We start from the raw sequence: 14915 nt of genomic DNA on the forward strand, positions 1-14915 counted from the left end.
CTCAGATTAACACTTTACGGGGGAGCACCTGAACGCAGCATTTTTGTCACGGCTGAGATCATCCGCTAAAGCGCGGAGCATGCGCAGTGGACGCGGGTCTGGGAGTGTCTGAGCGGCTCGCTGGAAGTGAATCCAACCCGCAGCCACTGAACGCAGGAGCATCTGCAATGAACAATGAACCGGGGAACGCCGGCTGACTGAAGGCAACGACTCGGTGAAACGGAGATGAAGTGGACGTCTGAGGGGCGTCGAGGTGGAGGGAGCGTCCAACAGCCCAGATTCAGCTGGATATGTGGGGTGGGGATGACCTCTAACGGTACAGGGAATTAGTCATTTCTAACACTTTTGTTGTCTGCAGACTCAATCCTCTCACAGGCTGCGATAGCGTGACACTGGCGAGCTTCTGTCTGCTTATTGTTGAACTTTCACAGTATCGTCATTGAGATAGGCGACACGCCTAACGGCTAGAATACCATGCAGTCTTAATTTATTTTATTGACATGAATATGTGATTATTGAATGGCCTCCGGTCCTCTAGATTTTTTTTTTTTTTACCAAAGAGCTGAATAGTTCAAGCAAAGTCATTCTTTATTCTACTTTTATTGATTACAGTAAATCACCCCTTGGACTTTTTAAGATTTTTTTTTTATAATTGAGGCACAAGCTGCTTGATGTCATGAGCCGGCCATCTGTTGTGGAAACCTACTTAGACCTGCAAGCAGATTAACCAGTGAAAGGGTTCAGGGCATCAGTCTGGACTGTTTCTGTGCCTCGGCTTCCTGGTGGAGGAGGGATGCTGAGGCCCGCCGTGGGCTCATTGGAGCAGAGAGACGAGGAGCAGGAGGACGAGGGCGAGGAGGAGCTGAGGGATGGAGGGGTGCCCTTCTATGTGAACAGAGGAGGCCTCCCGGTCGACGAGGAGACCTGGGAGAGGATGTGGCGCCACGTGGCTCGAATACACCCCAACGGAGAAGCGTTGGGGAAGGAGATCCGGGGGACCGCTGACCATCCCAAGGTAAGATGTTTGAGGTGAAGCATGCACGTGGTGGAGAAACATACACCTGTGTGTTGAGGGGAAAACGTTGAGTTACAGTGTTACTGTGCAGACCCACATGGCTGCTCGCCACTCAATAAATTTTTTGATAATCGGCTGTAAATGATTCAATATTTTCTCCACCGCAGTAGTAAAACACAATGCATGTTTTGTCTATTCTGCTCTGCACAGTGCATTTGCACGCCACGGATGTTTTAGACACAGAACAATACTTTTCATTCATTTGTCATGAGAGTAGTTAAAGAGCAATTTAGAACGCTCTTGCCGTTAGTTAGCCCGAAATGGAGAAAAGCACCGTGTTCGCATAGGACGACACTCTCCAGCTGCAGTGAATGTCGGGCTTGTGATGCAGTTGTTTGGATGCTCTTGTCCCACAGATTCAAATGCCGAGTGTGCCTACATACCAACCTACCACCACTATCCCCCAGCGCCTGGAAGCCATACAGAAGTACATCAGGGAATTGCAGTATCCTTTGACTAAGTCGGTACAACTGGCTGGTTAGTACCACGGTAATTGTCGAATGTGTTTAACAATAGTTGGGAAGACATATTTTAATCACATATACCGAAATAGATGTACAGTGTGCAAATTGAATTGCATTAATCCTACCGAGCCACTGTTTTGTCACACTGATACATTTGGGCCGAACATAAGAAAGTAGGCCACCGTTGGATACTTTATTCTATGTTAAGCTTGACTTCCAGTCAGAGACAAAATTCATCCATAATTAACCAACAGCCTATGAATATCACAAAGCACTATAAGTGGTTTTCTACTCGCCCCGCCCATTGCACCTTGCTCTGTTATGTTGTGACCTTAACTGTGTCTTCACAGGTACAATCACACTGGAACACAGTTTTTTGAAATCAAGAAGAGCCGGCCTCTTACTGCGTAAGCATATCTTTAGTCTTTTTTTTTTATCCAAGACCTGGTCACCAGTTCATGGCAGCAGTCACGGGGTGTTTTTTTGCAGCCTGTGTGACTGCTAATGCCTGATGCATGTGGATCAGCTGTATCGCCCCAGGGCTTTGTGGGTAGAAACTTAACGCCAGCGGGACACAGTTTTTCCAGACCTCGCTTTATTCGATTTTAGCGGCGCAAATCTTATTTCCCTGGCTCGTGGAAAATGTGTATTTTTGTGTGTGTGTGTGTGTGTGTTCAGTAACAGTGTGTGCGTGTCATTTTGCAGTGCACTCAGGAGTGTATTGCATCACCGATAACCATTGATCTGCACAGGTTGATGGACATCGCTAAAGAGATGACGCGGGAGGCTCTGCCAATCAAATGCCTGGAGGCGGTGATCCTGGGGATGTATCTTTACTTCAGCAGGTCATGTTGCATGCTACTATAGACACTACGGTATCTACTGATTGTACTGTATCTTTCATAGCAATGACCCAAGAGACTTTCAGATTATTTATTTAAATATGTGCTTTTTTGGCAGACTTCCTGTATACGTTGTCTTTCCAAAACGTCCCTTTTTTTCCCCCCCGTTTCCTTGACCCACCTCCGGTACAGTTACCTCACCAACAACATGCCCGGCGTGGAGCGCTTCCCCCTCAGCTTTCAGTCTCAGTTCTCAGGGAACCACTTCCACCACATCGTGCTGGGAGTGCACAGCGGGGGGCGCTTCGGTGCGCTGGGCATCAGCCGGAGGGAGGACCTCATGTTCAAGCCCCTGGAGTTCCGGAGCCTGATGGACTTGGTGCAGGACTTCGACGGAGCCTACCGGGGCTATTGGCACACCCTGCGCAAGGTCCGGATCGGCCAGTACGTGTCCCACGACCCCCACAGCGTGGAGCAGATTGACTGGAAGCATTCCATACTGGACGTAGACAAGCTGACCAAGGAGGAACTGCGCAAGGAGCTGGAGAGACACACCCGAGACATGAGGCTGAAGGTAGGGGACATCTGTGGTGGACTTTTCATAAGCATTGTGAAAGTCTCGTGTTCTTGTACAAGCTGGAGGAGCTCCTGCAGGACTAGAGACTATGATGATAAATACAATTTGTCCTCAGCATAAAGGGCAGTCCCTCCATAACCGCTTATTAGATTGCTGTTGATATGCGGCCTCTTCACACGCCGTGACACAGAGTCGACCCGGCTATTTGAGGAGCGATGATTTCCTCTCAAACGCCTCGCTCTCTCATCACCCCCCTCGCGCCGACGTAATGAAGGCGGCCTTGATGCTGAGCTCTGTGTACAATAAAACTAATGCGATGGCTCGGCTCCGCTCCGCCGGTGCTTTCACGCACGGCCGGCTCGGTCCGATCAAAAGCGAGCGCTCCGCACAATCGCATTAAACGACGACGACCGATTTCATGCAGCGGAGGACACGAGCGCGGCCGATTCACCTGCATCCTGGAGCTCTAGAGTCGTTCTGATTAAAGGTGTTCTTGTGTGGTCCGCAGATAGGAAAGCCAGCACCACCCTCTCCCACCAAAGACAGGAGGAACAGCATGGGGTCCCCGCTCAGAGGGCCGAGCAGCCCCATACGCAGGATCAGCCGCGTTGAGAGACGGTATGCTTGATCCTTCGTTCTACATAACTTGGCATTAATGTGAAATGTTTGGACACAAGATATCTTGTGAAAAGGAGAAGCAGCTTATGAGTTAGTGACTATGAATAAAACTCAATGTGTCACATATTTGTGTTCCGTTGCAGTCCCTCTGGAGAGAAGAAGGTTTTGGAGCAGAAATCGGCTGCAGACATGAACGGATACCAGATTCGAGTCTGAAGAACTTTAGCGCGCCGGTAAAAGTTACAAGGTACCGCCACCGGGTTTTACTCCGAGGCTCGAGTCTCCGGACGCGCCGTCCTGTTGACGCGGACGCGATGTCGAATGGGTCACCAGCAAACTTTCCCCGTCTCAAAAAAAACAAACGCCTCATTCAGCCTCCCTCCCTCCATCCACGCTGTTAGAGGCTTTTTTTTTTTTTTTCTTCTTCTGGAGCGGTGACTGGGCGTAGTAATTGGTGCTGGCAACGTTCCCAAATTCTAGAAAGGGGCACAAAAATGCAGCACATTGTAAACATTTTTAAAATATGACTCTCTAACCACTCAAGTGTAAATGCGCTGCTGGACATATCATAGCTTTTCCGTGGCGTTATGTTGAAAAAAAAAACAAAAACAAAAAACAACTCTTCTGCAATCTGTATCGTCGTACTGTAAGTGTGCAAATACATGTCGTTTTAAATCCACTTAGGCTCTGCTGGGCAGCGATTGCTTGTGTAGTGACTAGTTTTGCAAACCACTACCCTTGTGCCTTGTATGAAAAACTCAAAGAGAAGAAACTTTTTTTTAATATCCAACCCATTATTCTCAACCGTCGAACTAAACACGAGGCTGCTCTTCCAAGATGCTGAAGGCGAATGAAAGACAGTGAGACAGTTTTTATCTAATGCTAGCACATTTAGCATGCTGTTGACCTTATAAAGACTGAACACGGGATTGAACACAGTAAACAAAAGTATGTTTGAGAGCGTTTAAGTCATCTGTAATGTGATAATATGAGGAACGAGAAGTCGATGTATAACTGCTTTATATACACATTGTTTCTAACTTTTATTTGTAGCAACTTTATCTGGTATTTCTCTCGACTTCGGTGGTTGTGACTTCCATGTAAGATAAGGTGTAAAGAAGTTTGTTTACAGCACTTTTATCAGCATTTTGTAAATTATTATTTTTTTTATTGTAAATTCTGTCGTTTTTATACTTCCTTCAGTGTTGGCGATCACCAGTAGACCGATATTTACCACACACTTGGGAATATGTTTTGAATGTGTACAGTAGGTGTTCATTTTAGTGCCACACAATCATTTTGTACCAAAAGACTGTTCATTTATAGGATCACAATAAAAGGGTCACAAGGATTGTGGCAAACGCATTTTTGTTTTCTGATAACATTTTGTGATAAAAGTTGTTTTTTTTGTGTGTGTGTGTTTTAAGCAGCCTTGGTCTGAAAAATGCAGTGATTAAATCAGTAAGTATGCTGTAATTAGTTGCCAGGCAGGCTGGTCGTCAGACGGGGGGGAATGGTGCCAGTTTATTGCTGACCAACAGCTCAAACTGAGCACAGAGCGTCCTCAGTTGAAGGGCAGCTTTTGGCACCAAGGCAAATGATGAGGAGAGCAGACTCCAGGGAGGGGGGGGATCTCTTCCACTTCCTGTTCGGTATATACAAAGGAAACTTAACGCCAACCACTCCATAAAAGGGAAGCATAAGCTTCAGAGTGCAGCGTAAGACTTGAAGCACTTGAGTCAGAACAAGTGGGGCGGCGTGTTCAGAACATCTTTCAAACTATGTCAACAGAAGTAGGTCTTTTGTCATTGTTGGCCATTATCCTTCCATCCGTTATGTTGTTGATGTGCTTCTGCAGTCCTATCAAGTAATCAAGGAACAGCTGTAGTATGCTGGCAGCATGTGTGCTGCGTGTTCTAGGGATCCTGCTGTTTAACGGATACCCAAGTGGATGGATGCAAGTCCACCTCACAAGGCCCAGCAATCAGCCAAGAAGCCTTAATGGCAGCTGCATTGAATTAAACCCAGTTAGCATGGAACCACTTCAATGTGCAGACCGGTGATGTAGCTCACAAAAGGGGGCTGCATGCGAGTGGGAAATACTGCCATGTTACAATGCACTACTGTAAAACCATCATGTGGAAGTGGAGGGATATGTGTAAAAGAGCTACTTCAAACAAGCGTTTGTTAATACTGTGGCTAAGATAAATAATCCCTCCTCCTCCTTCCAGTGGATTCCAGATGTGAAACATCTTGTCCACCAGTGTTTGTAGGATGTAGAGGCAGAAGGCAGGATGACCTATTTGGGAAACCTACCGACCTCCTTTGTTTGCTTTTATGCATACTTGGTGTCAGTGGGGGGGAAGACAGACACACCCAATCTGATCCCTCTGTACATTCAACTTTTCAACCGTCAATGGATGATTGTATTACGGCATATGGTAAATATATTTGCATGGACAAGAATGAAAGATGGTAATCACCTCTGCAGACATTTCATAGCCCACGCACACACGCACACACACACACACAGCTCTCTTACAGAGCCCCATCACAGATGAACACTCCACTTTCTAAATGAATTATTCATTCATGCATCAGCCAGACATCTTCTCCCTGAACCACCGACTACCTAAGTGTAGTAGGGTGGGAGGGGCGGAGCCGACAATCAGGTCACTATCTCAGCTCCAGAGCAGGCAGCATACAGAGAGAGGATTCAATGCTGCTGCGTGCATTTGTGCAACACTGGACATCCGGAGGCAGACTGTAATGTGTTGAAGAGCAAAAAAAAAGAAATCACTAAGGAGCCATAAAATAATGGAAAATATTTATTCTGTATTTCTACCATCTGAAAAAAGTATAACAAACTCAATCAGAAATCTAACTCGCTCTCTGAAAATGAGGTTTAAAATAAATTAAAAGAGCAGCTGAACAGGTCGGAGCATTATCTCTTCGTCGTTTATCTGACGAGAACCATGTGGAACGAGACCGATTGTTGGCATCCATTATTTTTTTTCTGGCCTTTTTGAACAAAAATATTAAACTTCCATTCATTTAGGAAGCGGTGAGCCTTCGGTGCAAGGAGTGAACCATAAGTTATGGTATTCATACTGACAAAAACACTTTAACAAAAATAGCAAAACAGAGCAACTCCTGAACCATTTCAACAGAAACATGCTCATCCTCTGACATCACTTTGAGTTCACCCAGTCTTTCCCATCATGCAGCATTCAGGTCCAGCTGGAACTTGGCCAAAAGACTGAGATGGTCGGAGGGGAACATGTGATTGGGCAGGCCCCTCATGGACCATAAGACATCCTCCGATAGGAGGGAGAGAGAACCAATCAGCTTCAGACCCACACTCACAAAGTCACCAGCTGAGGAAAAAGAAGAAGAACAACAACAAGTTATCTACAGTAGAGCTGCAACGCCGTGTTTTGTGTCATGTCCTCATACCGCTTTGATCACAGGTTAAGATGCGTCTCGGGGTGTAGAAGATGTAGTCGACAGTAGCTCCGCCTTCAGAGTGCAGGGTCGTGACTTCTGGATTGCCAAAGCCCGGAAGAATGTGTTTGTAGACCGACTGCAGGTCTAACCGATGCCTGATGGTGTGTCTGAACCTGTGACTAAAAAATCACATCGCAATTCCACCTAACTGAGCCTTTACTCTCCCTTTGTTTTATATCTTCTTGTTTTGCACATCACACAAGGTAAGCTCACCTTTTATCATACGGTTGATTTCCCCTTGAAGCATCTGTGCATTAAAAGAGAGAGGACTCCGATATTCAAACCATTACGGTAAAAAGTGACGTTGTGGGTTTTCGGTACTGTGAGCCTGTACCTGGTGTGTTGTCCGTCACTCCTGGGATCGGCGCCAAGTCCAGAGGACGGACGCACGCCGCTGGACAGAAGCGCAGCTGCTGTATGAAGTCGTGGCTGTACTGATATTTTCCTACACAAGAAGAAGAAATACAGGACAGGAAGTGAGGCGAGATGAAACACGAAAGACTGAAACTCATTCCATGGATCAAGATGACAAAAAAAATGAAACAATGACCTGATTTCCGACTCTTAAACATGTCGTGAACTGTTGTGTACTGGCAGCTGTCAGTGATTCCTAGCGAGCTGGGCCACAGGGGGGCAAACAGTCTGTGACAATGGCTGTTTTGGGACAGGTCCTCTTGACCTGATATCTGTTGGTGAACACACACACACACACACACACACACACACACACACACACACACACACACACACACACACACACACACACACACACACACACACACACACACACACACACACACATACATGGTTAAAGAGGGAAATCCTGCAAGCATCACTTTGTTCTTTGCCGTGTTTAAGTCTCACCATCCACGCTGGTAGACCCTGGAAGTAGAGCTCGCCGGTGGTGATCAGCTGGTAAAGAGGCATTTGGGGGACGGAGTTAAAGTCCCCGCACAGTATAAGGTTACAGTCTTCGCCTTTGGCCTTACAGGATTTGACGACGTGGTCGATTTCCGCCAGCATTATGGCGAGCTGAGCCAGCTTCACGTCGCCCCTCCTGGGGTTGAAGAGCAGGTGGGTGTTGGCCACGCACAGGGGGAGGCCCTTCGCCTTGACCTCTGACCCCTTGACCACCACCGGCTGAAGCAGCAAAACAACGCCCACGTTGTGCCGGTCCAGCAGCCCTATCTCAGGCCTGAAGAACTCCAGCGCGGCGACCGACACTTCGGAGAAGCAACCGCTCCGGTAGCACGTAGCGCAGCCGTCCGTCTTGGTCCCCGTCCGCCGCTTGAACACGCAGGTGTAGCCTGGAGAGACAATATATGTAATCCAACGTGGCTGTTACACTGTGTTTTCACAGCTGACTTACCCATGTGAGACAGGACTGGGTACAGTTGATCATTGTAGTGGTCCTCCTGAACTTCTTGGAGACACAGAATCTAAAACACCATCATGAGGATTACAGTTAAAAATGTCTCTCGTCTGCATTTATGAATGAAACAAAAGACAAAACGCACAGCGTCAGCCGCCACTCGACTCACATCTGGTTCCCATTTCTGTATTTCCTCTAGGAGCAGGCTGCAGCGGTAGCTCCAGTCGAGCACCTCCAGGGGGCAGTGCGTGTACAGCTCCTGGTTGGCCTCTAGTAGGTCCTGAGCGAGGATGTTGTAGGACATCACAGTGAAGTCCATGGAGGCCTTGGTGAACGGTAAGGGCTCTGCTGCAGCGGCGCTCTCATCCGTCTCCTCCCATACTCTCCACATCACTGGGTGGAGAACAAAAAACACAAACGCACAAGTCTGTGCAAAATAAACAGCTGGACGTTTAACCAGTAGAGGGAGATATCGGAGTCTCACCTTCAAATGGAACCGTCGGCTCCATCGGAGGGTAATAGCTGGCGACAGGAAATTGCCACAGTGGGCAGTGCACCTCTTCTGCCAGGCCAGGTCCTGCAGGAAAGTGCCAGCTAGTTTGCGCGTCATGCTGCCCGCCGGGTTTGAGGCGGCTTTGAGTGTTAGAGAGAAGGCAGGAAAATGACAGCTCAGAGCCGCTTTCCCCACCATGCGCTTCATCAGCAGTCGAAGCCCAATACTCATCCCAGCACTCGGTTACTCCAGCTGCACTTTCAGCCGGAAAGTTCGTCGACTCGTCTGCGCTCGGTATCTGAATTTGTTGCTGTACTGGACGGGTGGGTTCTTGTCTGCTTTGCTCAGCTGGAGTTACCGACTCTTCCAAGCTTAGCATCTTTATTCTGTCCTGCACTGGACTGGTGGTTTCTTCCCTGCTGTCCTCCTTTCGCAGGCGCTCCAATTGTGCTCCAAGAGCTTTTTCTGGACTAATGTCCCCAGTTGGAACAATAATTCCATCCTCTGTATTTTGCATCATCTGGAGCAACTCGTGGTGAATAGTTGTTTCCCTGACTTTTTGCTCGGGAGCTTCCACTTTGTCTTGCCGCAGTCCACTTCTCGTCTCCGTCAGCGTAGATCTCACCTCACTCATCGTCGACGCGGCCCCGTTCTCCGTTTCTTCATGCAGGACGGCCACTAGCTGTTCTCCGGGCATCGTATCATCTTCCCTTTCTGGGCCTCTGGGTTCCTTCATCCTTTCTTTCGTCTCTCCCTCCGTCCCACCGCTTGGGCTGAGCCCCTTGTCCAGCAGGGTGTTCTGAAACTGGGTGACCCTTCTGGTTGTGACAGCACCACCATCCCACACTGCCTTGCCATTAACCTGTGCAGGAGGGAGACCCTTCTTCGAGGCCTCTAGAAGACAAGAACAGTGTCAGAAAACACTGATGTATTCACACTAAGCTGAAACACACTGAGCTCTTTAGCGTCGTATCATTTCATTTTGTCCAGGTATGAAAAACACGGTTAAATGCGACAAATAAATCGTATCTTACTGAACCAAAACTACACAGCAAAACAGTCACACGTGAGGACGCTGTGACGTCACGAGGGGACGCAAGCGGAAGCTTAAAAAAAACAAACAGGTGCAAGCTAACAAGTTTCCACAACTCAAAGTTAGCACAATGGCAATAAGATAAAGTGCTTTCAGTTTATGTTTTCACAAAGGAGGAACTAGTAGCTCACCGCTAGAAACAACACGTTTAAGCTTCAGTCACCAACCTGACGCTCGCGCCAGCAAATGTCGAGACAAACTGCTCGGTCAGCAGCGAACTAAACTTACCGCTAGCATCCGTTAGCTCCCGGCAGCTGCTCAACAGAAATACGTGTCGTGACACTGGCACTTTTTAAACATGAACCCTTACACGAAAAACGTACCGCAAGACTCACCTGAGTGTCGGCCTGCCACGTACCGTGACAGTGGGTAGAGCGCATAATACAACAGACTGCCAATCATGTTTCTAGCGTGACATTGGCGCATGCGCGTTCCGAAGATGGTTTTGGCGAGAAAGATGAAGGGTCGCAATGTCAAATGTCACTGGTGTGGTTTTTCTCATGGATGTTTTTGGAAATTAATTTGTCTTAATCTGGTTCAAAATAAAAAAAACCCACAGAATTCTATAAAATAAGATAATATGATAATGTGCAACATCCTATGAAATGCCTCTTTACTTTAAACCCCGTGCTTCAAACCATATCATTTCACACAGGCCCACTGTGTCATGCTGTAGCCTACTTACTTAAAAAACACAACATTGTAACCACACGAAAGGCATAAATTGTTGATGTCACGACACATGAAACGTTACCTGAGGGGTAGGATTACCTGCTGGACAGCACAGGCCTATTTCATTCCTCGTCGCTGCCTAGCCCATTCAGTAAACACTGGGAATAAGTGAACAATGAGCCAGAAGACCGTATTCCCTTTGTATCTGGGAAGTGGTTTCAAACAGGACACAGGCTCTGACAGAATCCAGCGATGTCAACGCTGTCTTTTGAGTCCCTCTGCTTAAAAGATGACGATTGTCCGTCCCCAACTCAACCGCAGGCCACGGAGGATGAGTTTGACACAGACTTGGAGTCGGACGGTGAGTACGTTAAACTCATTCTTGGATTAATTGTTGGAGTTGTCGGGTAAAGACAGTATGAGCCACTTTGCTGTTCTTACTGTAAAGCTGTACATTTGTACTATTAATTCATCATGTGGTTGTTTTGACAAGTGTATTACTATATAGCCACTTACTCATATGGGCTTACTCATATCCAGAAAAAGAGGAGAGCGACAAGGAGACGTCTATACCTGAAGTGTACCTGCAGGCCTGCAAGCTGGTGGGTGTAGTGCCAGTCTCCTACTTCATACGAAACTATGAGTCCACAACCATGGCCCTCAGCCACCATGGGCTGGGACCTTTGGGCTGTAAAGCGCTTGCTATTGCTTTAGTGGTAAGTTTAAAATGTTATTAAGTGCAGACTTCTTTCTTTTTTAAATAGAATATTCCTGATAAGCTCTTTGTATTTAGGCTGATATGCATATCAACACTCTGGAACTGGCAGACAATCACATTCAAGCGGAGGGAGCCAAATACCTTGTGGAGATGCTGAGGGCTAATTTCACCATGCAGCACCTGGTATGTCGGACAGCAAACCAACCACTAGAGGGCACAAGAGCTTTCCAGGTGGTATTTTGACTTGCATGCAGCGTATACTGTACCGCTATCTGCTTCACTTTCAGGATTTGTCCAACAACTACCTGCAGTCTGCAGGAGCTGAGCACGTGGCTAAAGTGTTGTCGGACAACATTTCATTAAAATCTATAAAACTTTCAGGTAATTTCAGGTGACATTAACGGCTTTAACTGTATTGACATACGGGTGATGTACTGTGACCAGACTAGGACACAATGATGGAAAGATGGAAAAGAAAACACTAGATCAGAAAATTAACCCTGTCATGGGATTACTATGTTTTATTCATTATTAAACTTCTTCTATATATTTATACATTTCATATTTTGTCCCAACAGGAAATGGATTTACTGATGATGATGCAAAATATTTTGTAGATGCACTGTTGGTAAGTGATTAATAATCAGTTATCCAAACTCTTACCTTTAAGCCTTACATGACAAATGGCATCTTAGTTGTGGTTGGTTGTTATTAAGCTATTTTGCTTCCTGTTGCAATCAATATTTTTTTTACCTGTAGACCAATTCCAGAATGAAGGAGCTAGACCTGAGCCATAATGAGTTTTGTGGAAAAGGAGGGGAACAGTTGGGACAACTGTTGGGTACCGTATTATTCACTAATCTTAATGTCTTTGTAGACGTGACCAAATGAATTGCTTTACTCTGTGAATTTAATGCCAATCAAGAGACGTTAGCACAGAAGTCTTCCATTTCTACAGCAAATAACGAGGGACTTGAGGTGCTGGACCTTAGCTGGAACCATCTTAGAATGAAAGGGGCTGTGGCTCTTTGTGCCGGACTCAAGGTAGGGTCGAATAAGAGGTCCACTCGATCGCCGACTTGGTACACAACATCTGATCCCACCCTCCGCGTTTAGGTGAATATGATGTTAACACACCTCGACTTATCATGGAACGGTTTTGGCAACGAGGGCGCTCTGGCCATGGGAGAGGCCCTAAAATTCAACAACACTCTGGTGCACCTCAACCTCGACAACAACCGCATCACCAACGAGGGTGTCGGCATGCTGTGCAGGGGTCTCGAGTTCAATGACACACTCCGAGTCCTGCTGGTGGGTGGACGTGGTTGTGTGAACCTAACTACTGCATCATCAGTATGACGCAGGTACTTTTTAAGGCGATGTTTATTTTTACACTCCTGTAGCTGGCTTACAACTCTTTAACAGTAGAGGGAGCACTGGCCCTGGTCAATGTGGTGAAGAACACGCCTAGAACTGCCTTGGAGGAGATCAACATATGTGTGAGTTCAAAGAAATCTATCTTTTCCCTCTGAAGCACAGTGAGTGTGTCCTTGTTCTTGTCAACACCATCCTTGTGTTTTACCCTTTGTCCAGAATGTGCTGGTAAATGAGACATTTGTGCATCTGTTGGAGGTTACGTGTCAGGAGCATCCCGGTCTGGATGTACAGTTTGGAGGAGTGGGTGGCTTCATCGCCAAGAAGCCACCGAAACGTGTTGATCCAATGAAAGTCATCCAGGTGTGTTTTAGTCACATAATGAGAATAAGTAGTCCGAAAAGCATTTCATATGAAAATATAGTCTCATATTCATATATAGAATAAATGTTTTACTCGCATATTAAATTAGTAACGCTTTCTGTTTGGTTCTACATCTATTTAACATTTTTTTTTTAAATGTCTTCTCCCAATGTTTTTGAAGGATTATTTGGATCAACGCAAACTTCGCCTGTGGGATTTCTTCAGGAACATCGACAAAGATGGCACAATGCGAGTCCCTGTTGCCGACTTCAGGAAGGCGGTGCAGGTCTCCAAATAAATATTGTTTTGAACTTTGCCGAGTCCGTGACATTCGCAGGGCAGAGGACCCTGAAATTGACCTTTTGAAATCACGCATGACTAGCGCTCTTCTAGTGCTCTTCTGATGCTGATCCGTGACCAACACACAGTGAATCAGTAAAACCACACTGTAGGAGACTAGTGAATCACTGAAAGAAGAAACGCTGTAATTGATTTTTCTTTCTGTTCTGTGAAATACAGCAATCAAGTATTCCTTTGGATCGATACCAGATCGAGGAGCTGATTCAGAGACTTGATCGTGACAGGACAGGAAAGGTAGACTACAGGTGAGCGTGTCTCTGTTTGATCATACTCTCAGGTGTGCCTTCTGAATTGTTTCACAGAGTAGCCTATTAAGGTTTATTGCTGCAAAACATTGAGTGATTCTATCGCTGTTTAATTGATGGTCTAATAACAAATATGTTCTAGATATGAGCTGGGAATTTGTCCAGATCTTCACGGGTGAATGACGCCATAAAAGCCTGACGTTATCTGATGTTTCTGTGCAGGGGACTGGCAGATACAAGGAAACAGATGATGAGGGATCACCGCCGCCAGCTGAGGAAGGTGGAGTCCCGTCAGAAGAAAGAGAAGCAGAAGAGCGACCGCATCCTCAAGACCTTCCAGAGCGCCGTGGAGGCCGCAACACCACACAGCTCAATAGTCATATCTCCAGGAGGAGCCAGAGAGGATTCAAGTGGCCCTCAGCACTTCTCTGCCACCCCTCTAAGCTCTTGGCACCACATTGTCATGTCCAACAGCAGTCGCTATTCCGTCACTAATCTGAGCAATGAGCATGTCCACCTGCCCACGTTAGGAGGCACAACGCCGTACCGTCCCACCAGTTCCCCGGCCATGCGCTCCTACTCACAGCCTAACCTGCTGGATGACTCCCCTCGCTCTTCTCCGGGCAAGTCCACCTCTGCCCAGGGTGTACGCTCCGATCCAGAGATGGGCTACAGCAAGCTAAGCCCCACTGCGTACCCCCTGACCAGGTCCAGGCCCGCTCTTGATGCCAAGCAGCCAGCGGTTAAAGCCAAATCCAAGAAAGTTAAGAAAAAGAAAACCACCAAACGTAAGGTTTAAAGACTCAAAGAGTTCGACTGTCAAGCGATTGTAAAACTCTGTATAATGGTTTCAAGTGTTCTGATTGTTTTTTGCCTGTTGGTTACTTTGTAACACACAATTATAAAATAAAGATAGATTGTAATTATTCATCTAATCTCAAAAAAATGGCAAATGTGCACAGTATATTGAGCATTCAGACCATGTGGGGGAACACTTGGGAGCTCTCTCAGGTGGTAGACCCACCCATCAGGGATTCGGATGCAAAACCAAACATGAATGGATCTTCTGTTTGCTGAAGATAACCGTACGTGTCATATCTTGGCATGTGCCTTGGCTAACAATGCTGTGAACTAGGACAGGT

General features: G+C 46.7%; 3 protein-coding genes across 3 annotated transcripts; 2 read left to right on the plus strand and 1 right to left on the minus strand.

Moving 5' to 3' along the window:
• The first annotated feature begins 92 nt into the window (after nt 1-92).
• vash1 (vasohibin 1) lies at nt 93-4941 on the plus strand. The gene is made up of 7 exons (XM_068721910.1): nt 93-1015; nt 1432-1520; nt 1890-1946; nt 2292-2366; nt 2574-2955; nt 3467-3576; nt 3720-4941. Exons 1-7 carry the CDS (start codon nt 794-796, stop codon nt 3790-3792), a joined length of 1008 nt encoding a protein of 335 aa, XP_068578011.1. The 5' UTR covers nt 93-793; the 3' UTR covers nt 3793-4941.
• A 1450-nt stretch (nt 4942-6391) lies between these two features.
• angel1 (angel homolog 1 (Drosophila)) lies at nt 6392-10457 on the minus strand. The gene is made up of 10 exons (XM_068721663.1): nt 10377-10457; nt 8940-9842; nt 8625-8848; nt 8453-8522; nt 7948-8390; nt 7634-7769; nt 7418-7528; nt 7297-7330; nt 7033-7202; nt 6392-6953 (listed from the first exon to the last, which is right to left on the minus strand). Exons 1-10 carry the CDS (start codon nt 10441-10443, stop codon nt 6796-6798), a joined length of 2316 nt encoding a protein of 771 aa, XP_068577764.1. The 5' UTR covers nt 10444-10457; the 3' UTR covers nt 6392-6795.
• On the plus strand, nt 9675-14710 carry LOC137880340 (leucine-rich repeat-containing protein 74A). The gene is made up of 13 exons (XM_068721664.1): nt 9675-11074; nt 11254-11429; nt 11507-11614; nt 11719-11812; nt 12010-12059; nt 12191-12272; nt 12390-12475; nt 12548-12742; nt 12835-12930; nt 13025-13168; nt 13350-13454; nt 13688-13773; nt 13996-14710. Exons 1-13 carry the CDS (start codon nt 10966-10968, stop codon nt 14570-14572), a joined length of 1908 nt encoding a protein of 635 aa, XP_068577765.1. The 5' UTR covers nt 9675-10965; the 3' UTR covers nt 14573-14710.
• The last annotated feature ends 205 nt before the right edge of the window (nt 14711-14915 follow it).

This window comes from Cebidichthys violaceus, unplaced genomic scaffold (assembly GCF_023349555.1).
Source record: "Cebidichthys violaceus isolate CVI_PGR_0920_01 unplaced genomic scaffold, fCebVio1.0.p SCAF_28, whole genome shotgun sequence".
NCBI classification, from domain to species: Eukaryota; Metazoa; Chordata; class Actinopteri; order Perciformes; family Stichaeidae; genus Cebidichthys; species Cebidichthys violaceus.